Genomic DNA, 20,542 nt, shown 5'->3' on the forward strand with positions numbered 1-20,542 from the left:
CACCAGTGGAGATTTATATTGGACATCAGGAAGAATTTCTTCACAAAGGGTGTGGTCAAACATTGAAAGGGGCTGCCTAGGGAAGTGGTGGAGGTATTTAAGAAATCCATAGAGGTATTTAGGAAATGTGGCACTAGGGGACATGTGATGGGAGCAACTAGGTCAGGCTGATGGTTGGACTTCATGACCTTTTCCAAGGTTTTTTCCAAGGTACATGATTCTATGATTCTGATTTTCTTGCTGGCCTTTTTCTCCTCTTCTGAATGACTCTGCTAGCTTTAATTACGCTTTAACCAATTTTCAATTTCAGCATGAGTGATAAAATCTAGAAAGTATTAATTTGCTTAAAGTCTAATTGCTAATTTTCAAGGCCAGGTTTAAGCAACCTGGTCTAGTGGCAGGTGTCCCTGTCCATGGCAGAGGGGTTGGAATTACATGATCTTTAAGATCCTTTCAAACCCAAACTGTTCTGTGATTCTGTGTGATTATTTTTGACTAGTCAAATCTTTTTTCTTTTTTTTTTTTTTTTCTTAAATTCTTGCATTTTCATCTGATTGGGTTATGGAAAAGCTATCAAGTATACATCTAAATATACCCATCTTCATAAACAAAATAGAATCCTTCAAAACTGGGCAAGAACTAAGAAGGAAATGAAAATTCACTCCTCTGTCACAATCATGTGACAACATCCTATGTCATAATATAAGATACTTATCTGACTGATTGATTAAAACTAGGTTTGAAGCATCAGGAATTAACTTCTCTTCCCTATGAGACAATACACTGTTGTCAAAATTTTGTAACACTGGCAAAATACATTTCCTAAGGCTCCCATGCCTCAGTGTGGAGGTTCAGGATGACAGTTGTCACATCTCAAAGAGGAAAGAGAATTTCTCTGTAGAGCACAATAATCCTCTTTTGTCCTTAAATTTTAATATTGAATATAATGACATACCTGTGAACTTCAGGAGGTTCCCTCTGAATTTTAGAGCTTGCTTCAACAACCTCTTTGGCTACTTTTCCACTGCATTAAGACATAAATCATATATTCAAGCAAACAAATAGTAAGATGAGATCGTTACATGCCAAGCACTATACATACATCAGCAATTAAGTTATTAAAATAAAAAAAAAAAAAAAGAGAGAGGCTGGGGGGAGGCACAAAAAAAAATCCTGTATAGTTGATACATAATGTCACAGAGTTAAAATTCTGCTGACCAATTAACTTCAAAGCTACTGAAGAAAAAGCAGCCTATTACAGTGGAATGGAAGGTGTTACTAAGACCATCCCACTACTACAACCCTTTCCCAGAGTTGCCTAGTGACAGGGAAAGTCAATCTCTACATAAACCAAGCATACTTACTTTATAGAAACTATACCAAAAGAGGAACCCTGTTATGGTGGAACTGCTCTTTGACAGAAGTCTGCATTAACTTTATTTTATAAAAAGACATTAAAGAGACAAGAAAAATTATTTTGAATCTTGACCTGGACCAGGTTTGAACAGGTCCTCAGGAAGAAAAAGCCTTCGATTTTCCACAAGTATTAAATGAAATTTTCTCTTACTTTTTGAAATGGTTTACCAGGAAGTACTCACCTATAACGAAATCTACTGCCTTTAAAAAATATTTTGCTGCTGGACATGGTCTTGATCTGACTGGATTTTGCATACCTTGATGAAAAAGAAAAACAGCTGTCACATTTTCAGCACAGAAGAAACAGGATATGAAAAAATGAACAAAGCCACTTACAAGCTGTGTTAATCACAAAGTAATACTCGATAATTTGGCTTTCCAACTTTTTTTAGACCTACCTACAAATTTGAATATAATCTGACACCTAAAACAATTCAGACAGTGCACAATGAACAGAGAACAAGTGATCACCTTGATAGGAAAGCATGACAATGAAATGCAGATACTTGCAACATCTCCAGGGACTTTCATTCTTAGGATAAAGGAAAGACTAGTAAGCCAACAGCCCTGAGGACATGTTTAGCCTAGAGGGGTGACAAAATGGCTATTCCCACTTTCCCACTAGTAAAACACATGAAGAATACAGAAGCAGTAATATTTGTTTTCAACAGCACTTGCATTTCTGGTAACCCTATGCAGTCAGTTTCTCAGTAGCCCACATTGTGCCATACTACTTCTCCCTAACTACAGAGTATACAGCAACTTTTTACCACAACAGAGTTTGACCTACACAGGTCATGGAAGAGGCTTGTGATTTCCATGGCACACTGTCACTTCAAAATGGCAAACTGATTTTATATGTAGTCTCTCAATCTCAGACCCTAGTAGAAAATATTCTGTGATTTATAACTAGTTGAAAATAATCAAAACAGTTAACTTGAAGCCTGGATTGAATCAGGATTAAAGCTCCATCTTCCAAATGAATAAAGACACATTTTTCACCAAGAGATCATGATCTTATCTTAAATTTCAAGTCTCAAGCTGTTCTAAGTAGAGGAGAGGCCCAAATCTAATTAAGGCAGAATGTTATTATCATGAATTACTTGCAGGACTTGGAGATATTTGTTCTAATCAGAATATGTTGTTGGTGTTATAGAGAACATAAAGAGATAATGGGGCTGTAATATAGACACTAAAATATCTAATGTTAAGTAACTAACAATCACAATATACAGTTCAGTTTCTCTGTATAAACTGTATAAACACTTTTTCCATTTGAAAACTACTATCTTAAGTCCATCTTCAATTTTTCTTTGGTTTCTGTTCCATGCTTGGATGGTTGGCATTATTTTTCTGCACTATGCATTAACTATAAATTGTTAATCGTTTCCCAGTCAATCAGCCTGCCCGCTGAATATCAACACTAGTCTTTACTGAATTAGTCCTCTTCTAAGACCCACCAAAAATCAAACAGGCAAGCAGAATCTTAAGTAACCATACTGAAGAAATAATTCCATAATAGTGCCCTGGAGACATTTGGGAAGCAGAAGAATGAGACATTCTGCTGGGTTTGTATGTCAAGGTTTTGATATCCCAAGATACTGCAGGTGATGGCCACTGTGAGAACAGTCCAGGGGCTGCCACCACGCTGGAGAGACTCACTCCCAGCTGGCTCCAAAAGAGACCCACTCCTTCTTCTGTGCTACTGTATTTAAGAAAGGGTGATAAAACACTGTACACCAGTTGTGAGGAAAAAAATGCAAGAGAAACAATCCCTTAGTCACCAAGGTCAGTGAAGAAGGACAGGGAGGAGATGCTCCAGGTGCTGGAGCAGATTCCCGCACAGCTCATGGAGAGAACGGTGGTGGAGCAGACATCCAGACTGCCACACAGGGAGGATCCCTCCTGCTGGGGTAGATGATCCTTCATGGTGAAGGAGGCTGCAGGCCATGGAGAGTTCATGCATAAGCATGTTCCTGCCAGGAGCTTGGTGCTCTCCCGTGGAGAGCAGTCTGTGGAGAGGAGTCCAAAAAGGAACAGGTTTTTTGGAAGGAGCCACAAACCATAGCAGGCCCACACTAGAGAAGTCTATTCCTGAAGGATTGCACCCCACACAGAGGATCCATGCTGGAACAATTATTGATGAACTGCAGCCTGTGGGGAGTCACCCATATTGGAGCTGTGGGTAGAGGATGGGAGGGACCCCACACTGCAGCAGGGGAAATATGTGACAAGGAGGAGCAGTGAGGAACTGTGTACATGACCATAATCCCCATTCCCTATTCCCACTGCACGGCTCAGCACGGAAAAGAGGTAGAAGAGTCAGGAAAGAAGGAGTGAAGTTGAGCCTGGAAAGGGGGAGTAGTAGGTGATTCTAGATTTCTCTTTGTGTCTTACCACCCTACTCTGTTTTTAATGGCAATAAATTAATTTAATTTTTCCAACATTGTCTGTTTTGCTCATGACAGTAATCGGTAAGTAATCTCTCTGTCTTTATCCCAATCCATGAACTTTTTCATCTTATTTTTTCCTGCCCTCCTGCGTATAGAGAGTGAGAGACAGGCTGGGTGCGCATCTGGAAGCCAGTAAAGGTCAAACCCAATACAATCATATATTTGTGACCAAAACACAAACAGTTCATACTACAACCATTCAACAGTAAGAGCAGAGAGATGGTATTCCTATGAGTCCCCCTCAAACATTTACTTTGAGAACAAATTCCTTTCTTCTAAGTGTGAATTGCTTTTTATTCCCCACACTCAGTTGTAGTAATATAAAATAAAATTTACCAAACAACATACGTTACTTTCCTACTTACATGTACCTTCAAGGCAAAACATTCTCTGATATTTTTTTGTTATTAATGCAGTCTCAAACATAGTAGATGCTAACATGGAGAAGAATTAGCAGCTGTATTGTAGCACCTCATATTTCCTGTTTTTTTTTTCACTGAACATATTAATTGAATAGGTTATAACGATACGGTAATGTATCCATTAAAATGAAAGAAGGAATCTTCTTCAAAATAAAGCATGTCACTAACATCCATGTTAGAAGACACATTCATCCTTCTCAGTTATAATTTACTTTTACACCAACCCCCTTGTGTTGCTATGCACCTACAGAGAAACATTTTTATTTTTTTTTTTTATGAAATATGCAAGATGGTGTGGGGACAGACTGAGTAGCAAGAAAAGTTACATGCCCAATGGGAATTGTTAATAAACAAGGAGAAATATCTAACAAGGTCAGCTGACGGCTGAAAGAAGGTATAAAGGCTTTTTAATGAGGAATTATAGCCAGGATCTTTTTGACAGAATACAATCTCATTAATTTACAAGCAATTTTTTATATATTTAAAAATAATCACAGCTGACATCTTTATATTTTTAAAACTCACTGCAGTTAATTTTTATTTTATCAACTCTTACTAAGCTTTGGATTTCAGTGGCAGAATACCACCACCTGGCAAAAGAGCTCAGTGAATTAAATATATCAGATTCCTTCCTCCTTTCTCAAAGCATACAGCAGCAGGGCTAATAGTAACAAGTACGTTCCCAAAGTGCAGTACCACGTCCATCCAACATTACACTACAGAGTCACAGAAACAGTGGGAAAAAAATTGCTTATTCACTCCCGTAACCCCTCTGCATCTTTCTGTTATTAAACATTTTATTCTTGAAATGAAATAATATTGCCTATTAACTTGCATATTTTCTGTTCACATTTTGAATTCTGCAAATGAAATGGAACATTTCATATTGAACAATCTTCTATCAATATGCACATTCCTTTACTTCTAGTATACATAATGACTTTGGGATTACATACTTGTAAAAAGCCTGGTTCTCCACTCCACACTTCCAAAGATGCTTGCAGGCTGCTGGTGTTGAGGTATGGAATGTCAGCACAGCCTTTTTCTAAGTGTGGGGAAAAGAAGGCAAATAAAAGTAACAGAAGTATTGAATTCTGAAAGATCAAAGTAGCCATAGCTGCTGGTAATCATTAATAGCCAGATACACTGAAAGTCAAGTTTTCCCTGTGTACCTTCCATCTATAGTTCACCCACAGAAATAAAAACCCTATATAGCTGATAATCAAACTGCTTGGGCAACAGTTTCATAAATATAATGGGATTCTTTCAGGGGGGTAGAGAAGAGCAGCATACAAGTGGCTTCTAGGATAAATCTGTACCAAGTGCCTTCTAGCCAAAACCAAAGGAGCAAAGGTCTCTATTTTCAATATTTCTTGTTGCTGCATTGCTTACCATCCATTTTCCCCAATCACTATGTCCTACGATCAAATCTTGCTTGCACTCACACAGACCCTGCTACCTCGGACACTATTTCCTTCCTCCATTTTCAATTCCTCACCTAGATTGCAATCCAAAACCATAATCTTGGGTTATTTCACTCTGCCCTAGGGGATGTACTGCTAGCATTTTGTAGGCAAAATCTCTAGAATTCTAATGATAACAGTCCAAAGACAGTACTCCTAACTGACTAGGACCAACTGCAGACAATTTAGGTGAGCAAGATTTGAGGAAGTGATCATAATAAAACAAAAATATCACACTCTTATCCAGAAATCAATGCCTAACAAAGTTTTAATTCATACAGAGATGCTGCTCATACCTAGTGTAGAGTGGGTAGGTACAGCTTTTTTTTAAATTCATTAAAATCTGACAACATAGATATCAAAATCATGAACAATCAACACCTCACTGCATGCAGGTTAAGTGAGAAACATCTCAACACCTTGCAAATTCAACATTTTTTTGACATAGGCAATATTCACATTCCCTTGCACTCCGTATTTTAATTACAATATGAAGTGTAGCTATCACCCATTTAGAATTTTATATTTGGTTTTAAAATGGTGTTATATTTAAACTGACTAAATCAAGTACAGAATTTCTGTAAAAATATTAAACCTGACCTCTTTCTGAGCTCCAAACACATAAAAAGTCTTCCCTTCAAACTTCAGTTTATAGACATCACACCTAAAAAGAGAAAAATAATTTAAGTATAGGAACAAGAGACAGAACTTCAGTTAAGAAAAGTAACTTGCATGCAGATTTCACTGATTCACAAACATCAAGCAGGCTCTCAAATGACAAAGAGCATCAATAAAAGTCTTACAACCTTTAACATAAAAACATGTAATATTCTAATTTCCTTTACAGCAGAGAAAATAAGCCCAGAGCATTTGTTTCACATCCCTTTTCAAAAATAAATAAATTAATTATTAATTAAAAAAATCATTTTCGCAGCTGGAAAAAGAAGAGGAAGTTAAAAGTACATAGAAGTCTATGCTTACACTTTATTATACTTTCTGTATACTTTTGTATACTGTATTCTTAAAATTTTGGAACATGTTAACTGATTAAAACTGAGATAAAGGTAATACTCTTAGCATGCATATGCTGCATAAAATGCATACAATGTGTTGGATGCAGGAACATTTTATCACCAATGTCATCTATATCCTTATTTCTGTGTGGTTTCATATTGCACATCTTGGAAACTGACTCTTACAGCCAGAACACAACAGGAAGAAAAGGAAAAGGTTTCACAACACTTATTACTAGGTCTTGTGAGTTTCACACCTATGCCAGAATTTAACCCAGCTTCATAGTAAAATCTACATATGGAATAATGCTACACCATATTAAGACAATACAGTATCCCTGCTTAAACTGTAATAGAAATTTTGTCATTACCACAGCTGAAATAGAGACACCATAGTTTCTCATAAATTTCTCTGAAGACTCTGGATGACAGATCATTGAAATGGGAAAGATTCTTGAGGTAAGGAGGATGATATTCCCTAAAATTTCTAACATTTAACATTAGCAACAAAAATGTCTAATTCCAGTAGAAGGACAGAAAGATGAAAAAAGAAGAACTTTTTAAAGTAAGGGGGGGAAAAAATACTGATTGGCTGATTGCTTTTCTTGATAAACCAATTTGAGATAAGTTTTTGTTCTGGTATATAATGAAGTGTGAAGAAAGTTGCTTGGAGTGAAGTTATATTATTCAAAATATTATTATATTATTCAAAAATGGGTTTGGGAGACAGGTTACAAAGATGCAAGAACTTTCTACAGAGATCACTGGAATTCTAAATCAAAAAAAAATATTCAGAAAATAAAAGAAGTCTTAGAAACAACAATAAGACAAAAAATCTTTAAAGTAAATCAAGAATCCAAAACCTCTTTGTTTGGTTGAGCCAATGCACAAAAACAATACATTATCAATACATTATACTGATGATAATTTACATAACCTTTTTTTTTTTTTTTTATGCAACCCAAACTAAAATGTATAGAAAGTTTTGCTGCTTTTTTTTTTTATTGTGCTGGTTAATGAAAACACCTTTCAGCGTGTCAATCATAATTAATGCCTTTCTTAATGAATATCTAACTCACTGGTCCTCAAAATCTTTTGAGATTCTGTGGAGCAGGATCAGTAAAACCTGAAGACAAGGAAATCTCAAATATAAATTTGGATTTTTATTGAGTGGTGCAAATTTCATCTAATATCAGTGAAAGCTACTCAGATCTAGAAATGAAAGGAGCACTACACTGCACCCAGATAAATCTCAGATTGACCTTTCAGTAGCTAGCGTTAACACTGAGACAATGTAATGACTTTTCATGTATCACTATTTCATTTTGTGTCTTGTTTATGTGCCAGCAGTCTACATGAATACATACAGATCCCCAAAAGGTCACATTATCCTTGAGTGGAAACATCAGAAAAACAAAGTACTGTGAAACTCAGCTCCTGTAGTGGACACATGCTTGGCAAGAGATATCCTGTCCTTCCTCCACCATGACATTAGAGTTGTGTGGATGTTACACCAAAAGCACAGACCACCTAAGCACTGTTCCGAGGGCAACCTGATATTACCCCTTGGGAAACTACAATATGAATACAGGATCCCAAATACATGATACTTGACAAACATCCCCAGAGCTCCACAGGGAAGCAAGCAGTATAGGCAGGACTACACTGACTTTATACCTTTGTACCTAATTTCAGGTTAGTCACCTCTTAGGAAGGTTTCTATGGGCAGAAAAGAGTCCGTGACTACATAATAACTGCCTCACCATTTCTTCACTTCCTGCTCACCTCCTTCCCACAAGAAGGGCAAGGAGGACTTCTTTATAGCTGCTGTTGAGGCCCATTTAGCAGCAGGACTGAAGCAAGATTTATTGATGTCTGAGCATGCCTGTGTACAATCTGCACACTGCTGATGGCATGGACATCTCCTGTCGCACTACCTGTGGGAGCTCTATTTTACCTCTTCCTTATGCATGGCTGAGGCTGGTCAACTAGGTCAAATGTTTTAAAGGAAAAAGGAGAAATAGGGAAAGAGAAGAAAGAAAGAGAAGGTAAAAGAAAGAAAGAGAGAATAAGAGAAAAAGGAAGAGGAAGAGACAGATAGACAAAGAGGAATTACCTAAGTACCCACTCCTTTAAAAATAGGCTGAAAAATAAAAATTCAACAGGTGTTATCACCACATCCTCTGCTTATAAAATACATTGTTTTTGAGCTGGAGGAAGCTAGCTGAATGAGGAAATGGTAATATTTCCAAGAGTCAAATAAAAATGCAGGTAGACTCTTGGAAACTTCTCTAGACATAGCTGTCAATAAACTTCACTAATGATTTAAAGCAGAGTTGAAAAATCATCTTTTTCATTTTAGCATTTGTACATTATGTTGACTAATGCACCCTGTGGAATAATTTTCATTGTAGGAAGAACAAAATCAATTTATTATTATTATACTTGTTATCTAAGGTGCTCTAAAACAGAAACACAATGGGGCAAAAGAAGGAAAATTCACATGCTTCACCTTAAAGAAACCAAATACTGGTGAAGATACTGTAAAGAAGAAATGCCATAGGAGAAAAGACTCTTGCATGTTAATCTAGTTTAACTTTACATGCTTACCATTTTAACAAATGAATTCGTTTATTCCCCTGAAAAACTACAAATCCTGCAGCTGTAAATCCTAGAAACGTAGTCGTCCCTGTTGAGTCCTTGGAAGAGAAAAAAGAAACATAATTTTCCCCTTATCCAGTGAGGTATTGGTATTCCTTACTGACAGCATAAGCTGTAATTATATTATAGGCTATCTGTACTTTATTTTCCTTTTCAGAATGAATTTTCTTCCAAACTGTATACTTCCAAAGAACAAAGATTTCTAAAAAGCAAAAGTACTACAAGCCTCATTTATTTCTAGGCATTTCAGTGATCAACAGAATCTTATGCTTTGTCTTTATCTACCTGTAGCTCATGGCAACAAAGAATCCCTAGGAATACTTACTAATTTTGTTGAAACCATATTTCTTTGTATGCCCTGTTCTTACTGTGCTGGCTAACTACAAACCAGGGATTCACATCAGCTTCAACACTGATATTTTTAAGATGGTTCCTTTGTGAGATTTCTAATGTGAAAGTACTTTTAACAGACAGCATTTACTACAATAATCAAGTAACTCTTGAGTATGAACCAGAACATCTGGTGATATTTGCCTTTAAATTAGGAAATATCTTTTTTATTTTTTTATTTTTTAACTTTTAGTTCCATAATAAAAGTTCTGGCTCAAATTCTTTGAGCAAAGAATCTGGTGAGTTTATTATTACCTAATAAATTATTATTAATTTAAGTAGACAAAGTAGACAAAAACCCATCCCAGTTGGAGGGGGCGCCTAAGACAATGTGACCTACACGTCGCATTGCCACATCATCCTTCAAAAAAGAAAGAAGGGCTATTGTTATGGGGGGCTCCCTCCTGAAAGGGACAGAGGGACCGATATGCCGACCGGACCCAACCCGCAGAGAAGTCTGTTGCCTCCCTGGGGCTCGGGTGAGAGACTTTGCCAAGAAAGTCAAGCGCCTGGTACGGCCCACTGACTACTACCCGCTACTGGTCTTTCAGGCTGGTAGCGATGAAGTAGCAACAAGAAGTCCGAAGGTGATCAAAAGAGACTTTAGGGATTTGGGGCGACTACTTAGAGGATCAGGGGCGCAGGTGGTGTTTGCCTCTGTCCTTCCGATAGGGGGGATCGAAGCTGAAAGACGTGCTGTTCACATAAACTCGTGGCTTCGAGACTGGTGTGACCGGCAGAATTTCGGTTTCTTTGATCATGGGAAGGTCTACGCTACACCGGGCCTGATGGCACTGGATGGGATGCGCCTCTCTCGGAGAGGGGTAAGGATCTTTGGTCAGGAGTTGGCAGGGCTGATAGATAGGGCTTTAAACTAGAGTCGAAGGGGGAAGGGGCTAAAACCAGGCACGCCGGTGAAGACCTAAGGGATGGTACGCTAGAATCAGAGGGGCTGTGTGGCAGTGAGGTCCTTTGGTCAGATCCACAAGGTGCTGAGTGTAAGGAGACGCACTTGAAATGCTTTTACACAAACGCACGCAGTATGAGGAATAAAATAGATGAGCTAGAAGTCCTGGCCCAGTCCAGCAACTACAACATCATCGGCATAAGCGAAACCTGGTGGGATGAGTCCTGTGACTGGGGTGTTGCGATAGATGGTTACAGGCTCTTCAGGAGGGACAGGCAGGGTAGGCGAGGTGGTGGGGTGGCGATGTATGTGAAGCAGGGGCTGGACTGTGTGGAACTTCAGGTCGGCAATGGCAAAGTTGAGAGCCTCTGGGTAAGGATCAAGGAACGAACGAATAAAGGGGATGTCGTTGTGGGAGTCTATTACAGACCGCCTGGCCAGGACGATAGCGCTGATAAATTATTCTTTACAGAACTAAGAGAGGCCTCGAGATTAACTCCCCTTGTCCTTATGGGGGACTTCAACTTGCCGGATGTTAACTGGGAGTGCCACACAGCTGACACGAGCAAGTCCAGGAGGTTCATGAAGCACCTAGATGATAACTTCTTGGTGCAGGTGCTAACGGAGCCAACTAGGAAAGGTGCCCTCCTAGACCTGTTACTAGAAAACAGAGAGGGTCTGGTGGGAGATGTGGTGATTGGTGGCCGCCTCGGTCATAGTGACCATGAAATGGTTGAGTTCAAAATTTATGGTGACAGAAGGAAAAGTGCCACCAAAACCTCATCCCTAGATATGGGGAAAGCGGACTTCAGGCTGCTCAGGGAACTAGTCAGCAAGGTCCCCTGGGAAACTGCTCTTGAAGGCCTCGATGTCCACCAGTGCTGGTCACTCTTTAAGCGATGCCTCCTAGAAGCACAAGATCAGGCAATTCCTAAATATTGCAAGTCAGGCAGGCGGGGCAGGAGGCCGGCGTGGCTGACCAGGAACGTTCTAATGGAGATTAGGCGGAAACAGAGAGTGTTTCGCTACTGGAAGGAGGGCCAGGCGTCATGGAAAGAATACAGGGATGCTGTTCGTGTTTGTAGGGAGAAAGTTCGAGTGGCCAAAGCACACCTAGAGTTGAAGCTGGCTGTGTCTGTGAGAGAAAATAAAAAGGGTTTTTTTAGATATGTAAATGGAAAAAGGAGAACTAAAGAATACATAGGGCCGCTCCTTGATAAGGAAGGTCTCCTCACAGACGATGACGTAGGCAAAGCAGAGACGCTTAACGCCTTCTTTGCCTCTGTCTTCAATGCCTGGGCTTTGGGACCCAGGGTGCCCTGAGCTGGAGGGCCGGGACGGCGGGGATGACAAACTCCCAACTGACCCTGAACGTGTGCGGGATTTGCTACTCCACCTGGATCCCTACAAGTCCATGGGTCCGGATGGGATTCATCCCCGGGTGCTGAAAGAGCTGGCGGATGTCATCGCGGAACCTCTTTCAATTATTTTTCAATGATCCTGGGAATTTGGAGAGGTCCCGGTAGACTGGAAGCTGGCAAATGTTGTGCCAATTTTCAAGAAGGGTCAGAAGGAAGACCCTAGCAATTACAGGCCTGTCAGTCTCACGTCAGTGCCTGGTAAAATCATGGAGAAGTTGGTTCTCGGACTTATTGAGGCGCACCTGGGGGACAAAGCAGTCATTGGTCCCAGCCAGCATGGGTTTGTGAAGGGTAGGTCCTGCCTAACTAACCTGATTTCCTTTTATGATAAGATCACCCGTATGGTGGACCAAGGGAAACCAGCTGATGTGATTTTTTTGGACTTCAGCAAGGCTTTTGACACGGTTTCCCATAGGATCCTACTGGACAAAATGTCCACCATACAGCTAAATAAAAACATCATACGATGGGTGAGCAATTGGCTAACGGGCAGGACCCAAAGGGTTATGGTAAATGGGGCTGCGTCAGGCTGGCGGGCGGTCACCAGTGGGGTCCCTCAAGGCTCCATTTTAGGGCCGGTACTTTTCAATATTTTTATAAACGATCTGGATGTAGGAATAGAAGGTATTTTGAGCAAGTTTGCTGATGACACCAAACTTGGAGGAGTTGTGGACTCAAATGAGGGCGTAAAGGCCTTACAGAGGGATCTGGACAGGTTGGAGAGCTGGGCGATCACCAACCGCATGAAGTTCAATAAGAGCAAGTGCCGGGTCCTGCACCTGGGACGGGGAAACCCTGGCTGCATGTACAGACGGGGCGATGAGACGCTGGAGAGCAGCCTAGAAGAGAGGGATCTGGGGGTCGTGGTAGACAGCAAGTTGAATATGAGCCAGCAGTGTGCCCTGGCAGCCAGGAGGGCCAACCGTGTCCTGGGGTGCATCAAGCACGGCATCGCTAGTAGGTCAAGGGAGGTGATTGTCCCGCTCTACTCTGCGCTGGTGTGGCCTCACCTCGAGTACTGTGTGCAGTTCTGGGCACCACAGTATAAAAAGGACATGAAACTGTTGGAGAGTGTCCAGAGGAGGGCTACGAAGATGGTGAAAGGCCTGGAGGGGAAGACGTACGAGGAACGGCTGAGGTCACTGGGCCTGTTCAGCCTGGAGAAGAGGAGGCTGAGGGGAGACCTCATCACAGTCTACAACTTCCTCGTAAGGGGGTGTCGAGAGGCAGGAGACCTTTTCTCCATTAACACCAGTGACAGGACCCGCGGGAACGGGGTTAAGCTGAGGCAGGGGAAATTTAGGCTGGACGTCAGGAGGGGGTTCTTCACAGAGAGGGTGGTTGCACACTGGAACAGGCTCCCCAGGGAAGTGGTCACTGCACCGAGCCTGTCTGAATTTAAGAAGAGATTGGACTGTGAACTTAGGCACATGGTCTGAACTTTTGGGTAGACCTGTGCGGTGTCAAGAGTTGGACTTGATGATCCTTAAGGGTCCCTTCCAACTCAGGATATTCTATGATTCTATGATTCTATGATTTTTTAATATTATAATTATAATTAATTATTATTATTATTAATCTTGTCTTTCCCAAGTTCCAGACCCTCACCTTGTTAATCTGCTTTATTGTGCCTTATGTTCCATCAAGAAAACAAGAATTTTAAAAAATAGTGATTTTTATTGAGAAACAGCAGAAGGACTGGAAGGAGCACCTTTTGAGGGGCCAGGGAAACACTGTGCTTTGTAGTCCACTTCTGGAAGTCTGAAGAAATTATTCTCTGTCATGGGCTATGGACCCTTGCATATCCTCTCACAGGTAAAGAGGAGATGCTGCACAAATTTTGATTTGTCCTGAGAGGTGACTGTTTAAAGGGTCTCATCACCAGAGCAGCTAACTGGACAGCACTGCACACTTCTACTGTTCCACCAAATTAGATGGCATACAAATTGGAGTAAAATTAAAAATTAACATTAAAAACTAACAGACTGTAGAGTATGCAGATAAAACCAAGCAACTAAAAATACTGAAGTAAGGGATAAACTGATCTGGTAACTAAAATCACTTTCTTTTAGAGAACCACAAAACTGTCAAGTAGAGGAATATGCAAACATACATGTATATCTGGTTCTCCTCTTTGTACACTTAGTTTGCTATTATTCCTAAAATTTGCATATTTTGATGGTGTTTGAAATATTAATCTGCCAAGGTCTAAGAGTTTGTTACATCTTCTTCTAAGAATAACACTAAATCCCGAAAATCTTGGCAAATACAAAGTATTTAATACCTAGTGCATTTAATGAAATCTTTGCAGTAAATGGTAAGAAACTATCAAGTAAATCTAGTATAACTATCAAAGCTTCTAGGATGACAGTCTACTATATTGTCCTGTGATAGTCTGACTCCTCTGAAGAGACCTTTTCTTTGGTGCACAGATCTCAATGTTCTTCTATTGCTTAAATGTAATGAGTAGTACTAGGGCAAGTTCTTTTCTAACTGACTGGATTTAAAATAAATAAATAAATAATCAATTAATTTTTTTAATTTTTATTATTATTAAATGTTAATAAAAAGAACAGTTACCTTGCAAGGATGAGGATCAACACCATAAGTTTCCAAAGAATGTGCTTTCAAGAGCAAGTTAAATTCAGCAACAGCTGGGCTTTGACCTCTAAAATTACAAAAGAAACAGTAGTTTGACAACATGAAGACCACATTTTGTTTATAAGATAAAGACAGGAGACTTCTAGCATGATTTTTGCAACTAACTGCCCAATGTCTTATCTTTTCAGGTAAATTCCAACTTTTTTCTTCCTTACTTCTGGGATACTGGCATGCTGTTAACCAGAGTTACATAATATCCTGCAAGTATTTGTTGTCTTTTGATAGATAAGCACAATACCCTGAATATGAAACAAAACTCGGCATCTTTTTTTTCCACAATCTCTTACTCCCAAACTCATTTAAAAGGATTGTCCAGATTAACAAATATTCCTTCCAGCAAAGGGCATAAACACAGCAATCATATTACAGTCTACTCAGATGCATGCCTAATTATAGCAGTGCCTGTTACCATCATGATAGTTTAGAATCTGTCAGCATTTCCATTATATGCCCCTATTTTTAGGGTGTCTATAATCAACCGTGAATATAAACTAAAGCCTGAAACATGGCACGTAAGCCTTGGAGTAAGTTTTATTATTTCATTTTAGCTCCTCTAATTCATGTTACCATAAGTCCTAAAATAGACTTGCAATGCCTGCTTGTCTGTGAACTTATTATTTTGTTTAGACATTTGCACAACTAGAGAACATGATTTTGATTGATACAGTTTTGTGACAAGCACTGCTTAGGACTTTCAGAAAGCCAGACTTCATAGATGTTTCACATGCACATTATCCAAAAAATGAGGCATAAATAAATTTTCAGGGAACACAGTAATGGTCATACTTCTATTATACACCTCCATTTTGGCATCCTGTCTCACTCTGTGACCAGTGTCAGCCAGCAGTAGGCATTAAAATAATGTTCTGTGCAATGATACGGAATACTTTTCCTGTATTTCTGCCAGTAGCTAGAAACCAAAAAATACTAGCATATAAGTTTCAGTACTTAAAGTTCAGATGAACTCTGAAGATGATGTCCAGCGTTCTTGTGGATGTCAAATCCTATTTTGAACCTACCATGTTGATGCCCTGTGGCAATATCAGTGTCAATAACCTTTTCCATTACAAAGTTTAACTCATGGTCATTTGTACTCCACTGTCCTTCATCTCCCATTCAATTCCATTACAGTTCTTTGGCTTTTTCATCATGGCTTTTGGTCCTTCTTGCTACTATACTACTTGCGTTTCAATCAAGATCATATATTGTTGACAGTGTTTAGCTTTTAATTGCTCTCAGCACTTTCCAAAGGAAATGTGTATCCAAGTGGAACAAAAATTTAAAAATAAATAAATAAAAATAAATAAAATAAAAATAAAAACTATGCACATTTACACAGCTAAATATTTAAGGAGAGCATGAAAGCAACAAACAAAACTAAACTTTTTTTTTGTCCAATCAACATTTTGATGTATCTTCTAGACTGTTTCTGTCACTTTTCAATACTATTAAATAACTATGTTCTCATAGAACAAGTTTGTTCCATTTACCTACAAACTGCACAGAATGGACAAATTTAACTAAATTAACATAAATTACTTAAATTGCTTATGTTGCATAGTGAAAAGTCAAACAAATATAAGATGATTTCATGATTTCAACCCAATACACCATGCTGGAGCAGTTTGCTCCTGGTGGATGGCCCATGGTACTGACCCACATAGGAGAAGTTCTTGCTGCCTGTGGGCAGCCCCCACAGGCTCAGTTCAGGAAAGATGGCATCCTGTGGGAGGGACCACACGTGGAGCAGGGGCAGAGACGAGCAGTGGATACAAAGTGCTATAAACTGACCACAGCCCCCATTCCCCTTTCCTCTGCACCACTTGGGGGGAGGAGGTAGAAGAGGGTGGATGGGGGGGAAAGTGTTTTTAGTTTGCTTTTAGTTTCTCACTGTTCTAGTCTGCTAGTCATATGCCATAATCAATCTCCCTACAGTGAGTCCATCTTGCCTGTGACAGTTAATCATGGGCAAACAAATGATCTTCCTGTTCTTATCTCAACCCCTGGGCCCTCTTCTATTGTATTTTCTCCCCATCATGCTGAGCAGGGGGAATGAGACAGCAATGTAGTGGAGTTCAGCTAGGGTGAAAACACCACATTTTGTAGTTAGTTCTCCCAGGAAATTCAGCTCTTTAAGTGCAGTTATTCCTTTCAACCTCATGTTGAGTGGCTCAACTTAGATGTGTATCTGGCATTAAACTGGAGATGTATCCCCTTTGCATATGTTGCAATCATCCTGGTACCCAGCTGTAGAGTGACAAATACTTTGAGCAGGACCAGTAACACATTACAAAGAAATCACAGAATCACAGAATTTCTAGGTTGGAAGAGACCTCAAGGTCATCAAGTCCAACCTCCAACCTAACGCTAACAGCCCTCCACTAAACCATATCCCTAAGCTCTACATCTAAGCGTCTTTTGAAGACTTCCAGGGATGGTGACTCCACCACTTCCCTGGGCAGCCTGTTCCAGTGCCTCACAACCCTTTCAGTAAAGAAGTTCTTCCTAACATCTAACCTAAAACTCCCCTGGCTCAACTTAAGCCCATTCCCCCTCGTCCTGTCACCAGGCACGTGGGAGAACAGGCCAACCCCCACCTCGCTACAGCCTCCCTTGAGGTACCTAAAAAGAGCGATAAGGTCACCCCTGAGCCTCCTCTTCTCCAGGCTGAACAAGCCCAGCTCCCTCAGCCGCTCCTTGTAGGACTTGTTCTCCAGGCCCCTCACCAGCTTTGTCGCCCTTCTCTGCACCCGCTCAAGCACCTCCATGTCCTTCTTGTAGCGAGGGGCCCAAAACTGAACACAGTACTCGAGGTGCTGCCTCACCAGAGCTGAGTACAGGGGGACGATCACCTCCCTAGCCCTGCTGGTCACGCTGTTTCTGTATAACAAAGCAATAATAAAATAGGAATCTCTGAAATTAGATCTCCACAGCTATTAGCTATGAATTAATGATTTGTGCTAGGAATCAGTAAATCTAAGTTCCTAATAAAAGTTTAATCAAGCAAAGACTTTAATAAGAATGAGAAGTCTGCACAGGCTTTACTTTTTCTTCACACGAGGAGTTCACACTAGAGGGTGTACACCCTTTGTTTATTCCCCAAAGGGCCTCCAACCCTGAAGCATTTCAAAGGCCAGGAAGCCCAACAGGGAATACTTTCAGGGTGTACCATGGCAATGATCTGTTTGCTTTGCTGGCTGCCCACACTGATTCTAGGATTTTTTCTCCTTCATACCTTTCCTTTGAGTTATCTGTTACCCAATACCACAAGACTGCATTAATTCCTTACAATAAACAGAAGCCTGTATAGCAATAACAGCAAAGCAAAAAGCACTTTCAATGTAATTCTCTGTAACTTATACTGGAATTACATCAGTCAAGTCATTTCAGTCATGTTATGTGATTTCTCTCACTGATTTATGAAGTGCTTAGAGACACTACTATTAATATACTACTACTGATATGAATAAAAAACATAACTGTTGTCCACCCTTTTGCTTCATCTCTGTGTTGATTGAAGTTACAAGCTGCAGAATACAACAGCAGCACAAGACTTCAGCATGCCCCATGTAGGAATCATTTCTGGATATTTATGATCTGTAGGGTATTTAAAAGTAATTAATTCAAAGAACGTAAGAAATTATGTAACAACCTGACCTCTAGAAATATTCACCTCCATTCAAACCAGGGAGAAGCAGAAGTCATAAAGCTTTATACAATAGGCTCTATCTCCATCAGATATACTTTTCTGGCCCTAGAATATTCACTGCAGCCTCAGGAGGGGCAACAATGACTATATAAATTGGGATGCACATCTATGATGTCCTTTACATCCCAGATCTTGTACAAGGTATCCTTCAGCAGAATATGGTTAACTGGATTTCTTTTAAAGCTTTAAAGTATTTTACTTAAAAGCATTAACAAACGTACTTACATCATATACTGATTTCAGAACTACCTACCACATGGCTAAGGTTTTGTTGTTGTTTCTTTAAATCTTTTTAAGGGTAGTTGAGACTCCAATAGGTATACAATTATAGGGCTAAAAATCTTGAGTAGTTTTCCTTTGAGGTCAGGAGACTTTAGCAGACTTTAGAGATGTTTTAAATACACTCAGGTAATATTTTTAGTCATAATAATGGTGCTAAGGAGGACTAAGTAATACTTTGTCTATTAGTCCTTAGTCAAATACAATGATCAGAGTTTATGCTGTGCTGTACATAATAGCACAATTGTGATGATAATTTCAGAGAAAAGCACTAAATGAAGACTAACAAATGAAAATGCTTTTTAGGCTCAGGTTTAACTTGTCAGAACAGCAAGACAAGGCTTTGTACATTTCCATTGTGATGGCATTGCACTTAGAGCTGCCCTGTCCACAGGCACCTGTAGAGAGAAAAATATTTAATGCAGGTCTACATACGTAAAGAGAGATTATTAATTAGTTGAATTGCTCAAACGGTGCTAGAACTTAGAATACCTAACTAGAAAATTATGGAATACCCAAATACCAATTTGAATTTGTATTACAAAAATATAGAGTTAGAGAAGAAGAGAAAAAAATAAATAATTGCATTAAAGCAATAATCAACTTCTTTTACTGAGACTATTAAATGTTTATTGTTTAACTGTACACATTGAACACTATAATAACATGTGCCCCTTACTTAACGCTTTCTGTCACAACATTTCTAATTATTTTTGTGGCTTCAAACATCAGGCTGAGGCAGTATCTCCAAAGTTTGTGTTTAGGTATTTATTTGTATTTCAACTTCAACAGCTGATGCAGTGACACAAAGACCTTTAAGCTATTCAACCTCACAAATTTGTAGAACAGATACAATCTTTTTTTATTTATAATTAAATTAAAACCTATTCCCATGATACAGAGACATCTACTGAGATGTGCTGCTAATAATGTAGATGCATCCTGGTAGTTTCAGATATACCTAACCCCTAGAGCTTTCTCCCAGATGAATAAGTGGTGGGGAAGAAGGAGAAAGGCAGATGCTGATGAAGAAATCTCTACATTAAGGGAGATGTCAGCTGACAAAGAAATCCCTACATTATGAAAATTCATATAGACTTGAATTCAGAAGTATGCTAAATACACAGGACCTGAAACAAAACCTCACCATGAAACTGACAAGAACTAGCTTGGTAAAGAAAACAACTACATTAGTTGATTGCAATTATGATGGCTACTTCCAGGAGGAAAGAAAAATTTAAAAAAATAAAAAATAAAAGAAGAAGAAAAAGAAATACACACTCAAATACATACACCAAAAATAATAAAAAAAAAAATCAATGTTAAAACAATTAAAAAAAAAAAAAAGTAAAATTTTTCAATTAAAGTAAATTATCCTTTCTACTGAATTCTTCTTGGAACTCTCATTAAAAGAAAAATCACATGTATTGATTCTTTTTCTTTTTAGTTTTTCATTGTAGCAAACAAGAGGAGGGAAGCAAAAGCCATCTGTTTAGTCTGTGAAGTTACCTTCCCGTACATTACTTCTGTAACTGCACCTTCCATAAAAATCTTGTTCAGGTAAAGTTACTGTATGACGGAAATCTGCTGGAAATGCTCTCTATGCCACTCAAAAGGCCAACCCCAAGAAACAGCATCTCACCCCTATTATTTTCCATGAAGTGCATCCAGAATTATAGGTACTGCTTGGTTAATTTTATTTGGTTTTAAACAAATTGTGGTAAGAAAAAAAAATTGTTTCTGAAGA

The 20,542-nt window shown here is 39.3% G+C and overlaps 1 protein-coding gene across 10 annotated transcripts in view; it reads right to left on the bottom strand.

Annotated features, from left to right (window-relative positions):
• Positions 1-20,542, bottom strand: part of FRMD3 (FERM domain containing 3) — a 159,747-nt gene that overhangs the window by 33,903 nt on the left and 105,302 nt on the right. For all 10 annotated transcript variants that reach the window (XM_084505465.1, XM_084505471.1, XM_084505470.1 and 7 more), the window contains 6 exons: positions 14,727-14,814; positions 9,378-9,466; positions 6,355-6,418; positions 5,248-5,336; positions 1,599-1,673; positions 956-1,024 (listed from right to left, as the gene is read on the bottom strand). In XM_084505465.1, coding sequence (XP_084361591.1) covers positions 956-1,024; positions 1,599-1,673; positions 5,248-5,336; positions 6,355-6,418; positions 9,378-9,466; positions 14,727-14,814 — 474 coding nt within the window. The remainder of the gene's footprint in view (positions 1-955; positions 1,025-1,598; positions 1,674-5,247; positions 5,337-6,354; positions 6,419-9,377; positions 9,467-14,726; positions 14,815-20,542) is intronic.

This window comes from Aythya ferina (assembly GCF_964211825.1).
Source record: "Aythya ferina genome assembly, chromosome: Z".
In the NCBI taxonomy this organism is placed as follows: Eukaryota; Metazoa; Chordata; class Aves; order Anseriformes; family Anatidae; genus Aythya; species Aythya ferina.